The sequence below is a fragment of the Tupaia chinensis genome, unplaced genomic scaffold (assembly GCF_000334495.1).
Source record: "Tupaia chinensis unplaced genomic scaffold, TupChi_1.0 Scaffold149851_1, whole genome shotgun sequence".
NCBI lineage: Eukaryota > Metazoa > Chordata > Mammalia > Scandentia > Tupaiidae > Tupaia > Tupaia belangeri.
Window position 1 is genome coordinate 114,145 of NW_006209696.1, and position 2,933 is coordinate 117,077.

A 2,933-nucleotide genomic window follows, 5' to 3' on the forward strand; every position below is an offset into this window, starting at 1 on the left:
GTTGAACCAATTTATATTCCCACCGATAGTGTAAGAGGGTTCCCTTTTCACCACTTCCCCGCCAACACTTATCACTTTTTATATTCTTAATCTTTGCTATTCTGACAGGGGATAGGGTGTATCTCATTGTGGTTTTTATCTGCATCTCCCTTTCAATGAGGTATGTTGAGCATTTCCTCATATGCTTTTGGGCTGTTTGTATGTCTTCCTTAGAGAGATTTTTGTTCAGCTCATTTTCCAATCTTTTAATTGGGCTAAGCTTTTTTTTTTTTTTTTTCACATAAGGCACTTGAGCTCCCTGTGTATTCGAGTTAGCAGTCCCTTGTCTGAGGATATTTAACAAAAATATTTTCCCATTCTGAGGGTTGTCGGTTCACACTTGTTACTGTGTCCTTTGCTGTGCAGAAACTTCTTAGTCTGATATAGTCCCACTTGTCTATTTTAGGGATTATCGCCTGTGCTTTAGGAGTCTTATTTAAGAAGTCTTTGCCTACTCCTATGTCTCCCAGAGTTTCCCCAGCATTTTACTTTGAACCTTTTTGAAATCATCATTTTAAATGGTTTAAGATGGTATGCATTACCATATTTGGTCTAACAATTTTATTTTAATTTGTTTATTAGTTGAATTATATAATAATTATATATATGTACTAAAAGGTTTAAAAATTACTTAGTTCAAAAAGTATTTAGGAGGATATAAAAACATTTTAAACAAAGAATACACAAAAAAATTTAAAAATATGTGCATCTTTAGGGACCAGCAGATAGCGTAATGGCTATGTCACTGGACTCCTTTGTAGTCGACCATGGTTCGAGTCCCGGACCTGGGGGCTTAAACTCACACCGGGTACGTGTGCGTGCATGCCCAAGATCCCAAGAGAAAAAATGGAGGAGGAGGGATTTCGGCATAGCCATCCCCCTTGGGGGGTGATTTCTCACTTTCTGTATCTCTGTCTCTCTCTGCCTTTCTGCCCACCTTATAGCACAAACCTCTCCAGAAAAAAAAAAATTGTGCATCTTTAAACAGGAAGTAGTGCATTCATGTTATAAAGACTTGGTAATATGATTTGTTTTACTTTAATCTTGATATGAATTGAAGCAACAAGTAATTGGGGTCTGTTCTTAAAGTACTCCGTTATTTTGATGATTATAAAAACTTATAACAAGGACATAAGTATCTAATAAAATTTTTTATTCATTTATTTTATTGATTTAACAATATATTATGTCCCTATTATATGTAAAACACAAGATCAAATATTATGTGATGTATTTGAGCAGGAAGAAAATGAAAAGAGTATAAAGTTTCCCTTAAAAAGTTATTAATTTATCACTTTTCTCAGTGCACCTAAAACATCCTTGTTTCTTAGGCTATAAATAAAGGGGTTTAGTAGAGGGATTATAATTGTGTAGAACAGGGAGTACATTTTATCCTGATACTTATCTGGGCCAGACCCAGGGAGCACATACATGAAGAACAGAGTGCCATAAAACAAGAAGACAGAGAGTAGATGGCCACTGCACGTGGAGAAGGCTTTGCGTCTGCCCTTCTCAGACTTCTTTTGCAAGATGGCCAAGAGAACTCGGATATAAGAAATTATGATGGACATAAAAGTAAATGCTTGGATAAAGGTGGAAAAAACAAAAATCACTAATGCATTAATAGATGGATCAGTGCAAGAAATTGTATAGAATGGCAAGATTTCACAGTAGAAATGATGTATTACATTGGACCCACAGAAAGTTAATCTAAATAATAATCCTACATGAACAACAGGGTGCAGAAAACCGATGACATATGAAATACTTATCAACCAAGTGCAGAGTCTCTTGGACATCAGCACCGGATAAAGCAATGGGTTACATATGGCCACATAGCGGTCATAGGCCATCACTACCAGGAGAAAACATTCTGTGGTTGCACTGGAACCAAAAAAATAATATTGGGCCATGCACTCAAAGAGGGATATCATTTGACTATTGTCTAAGATGTTGACAAGCATTCTTGGGGTCACAGAGGAGGAAGTACACGCATCTGCAAAGGCTAAACTGCCAAGGAAAGAGTACATCGGGGTGTGAAGATGGGGATTCTTCCAGATGAGTGCAATAAGGCCAAGGTTGCCCACCATGGTGATGACATAAATCAACAGGAACACCACGAACATGGGGACTTGCAGTTCTGGCCGATCTGTTAGCCCTGTAAGAATAAACTCAGTCACCAGTGTCCTGTTTCTCTTCATCATATCCACTGAGACTGATCACTGCAATGAGAAAATACGTAAAGAAAAAGAAAGTTACATGAAATAGTACTGTATTGCAATATTATATTCCTTTGTTTCACATGCTCTTTGATCAACACATATAAAGGTATAAAGCTTCTCTTTTTAAAAATACTCCTAAAAATAAAAAGTATATAAACAATTTTGAGATACAGATTTTTTTTAAATTTGCAATAATTTGAAAGGTTGATGGGGACGCCATCGAAAATTTCCTTAGCTCAATAACTTGTCAATCAGAAATACATGGAGCTAAGTATATAACAATATTTTATACAAACTCAAGAGTATAAAATATATATATAATATAAATATGCATATCATATATTTTATAATAAAATCCCATAAAAGAAGACTAACTCAAGTTTAAAAATGTTTTCTCACTTTCTCAGGAACTTTTTTATATCTTTTACACTGAACAAAATATGGGTTCTATCTTTCCTTGTAAGATATTAATGAGTCAAGAAATAAGACAGTAAGTTAAAATCCTATCGTGATGTATTCTGTTCCTTACCAATATATTACTTGATTACACATTCATCAAAACCACCCAAAATTTCTGTTAACTGTTTTTCTCAATAAAGTCATAAGCGAACAAAGTTCACTTAGTTAACAAATGTTTTTAGTTCCTCTTAAGTTATAGCACTGCTGTTCTTA

General features: G+C 34.9%; 1 protein-coding gene across 1 annotated transcript; it reads right to left on the reverse strand.

The window, feature by feature from the left end:
• Positions 1 to 1,322: 1,322 nt before the first annotated feature.
• LOC102482996 (olfactory receptor 5AC1) lies at positions 1,323 to 2,243 on the reverse strand. Its single transcript, XM_006171568.1, has one exon. It carries the CDS (start codon positions 2,241 to 2,243, stop codon positions 1,323 to 1,325), a length of 921 nt encoding a protein of 306 aa, XP_006171630.1.
• Between the last annotated feature and the right edge of the window lie 690 nt (positions 2,244 to 2,933).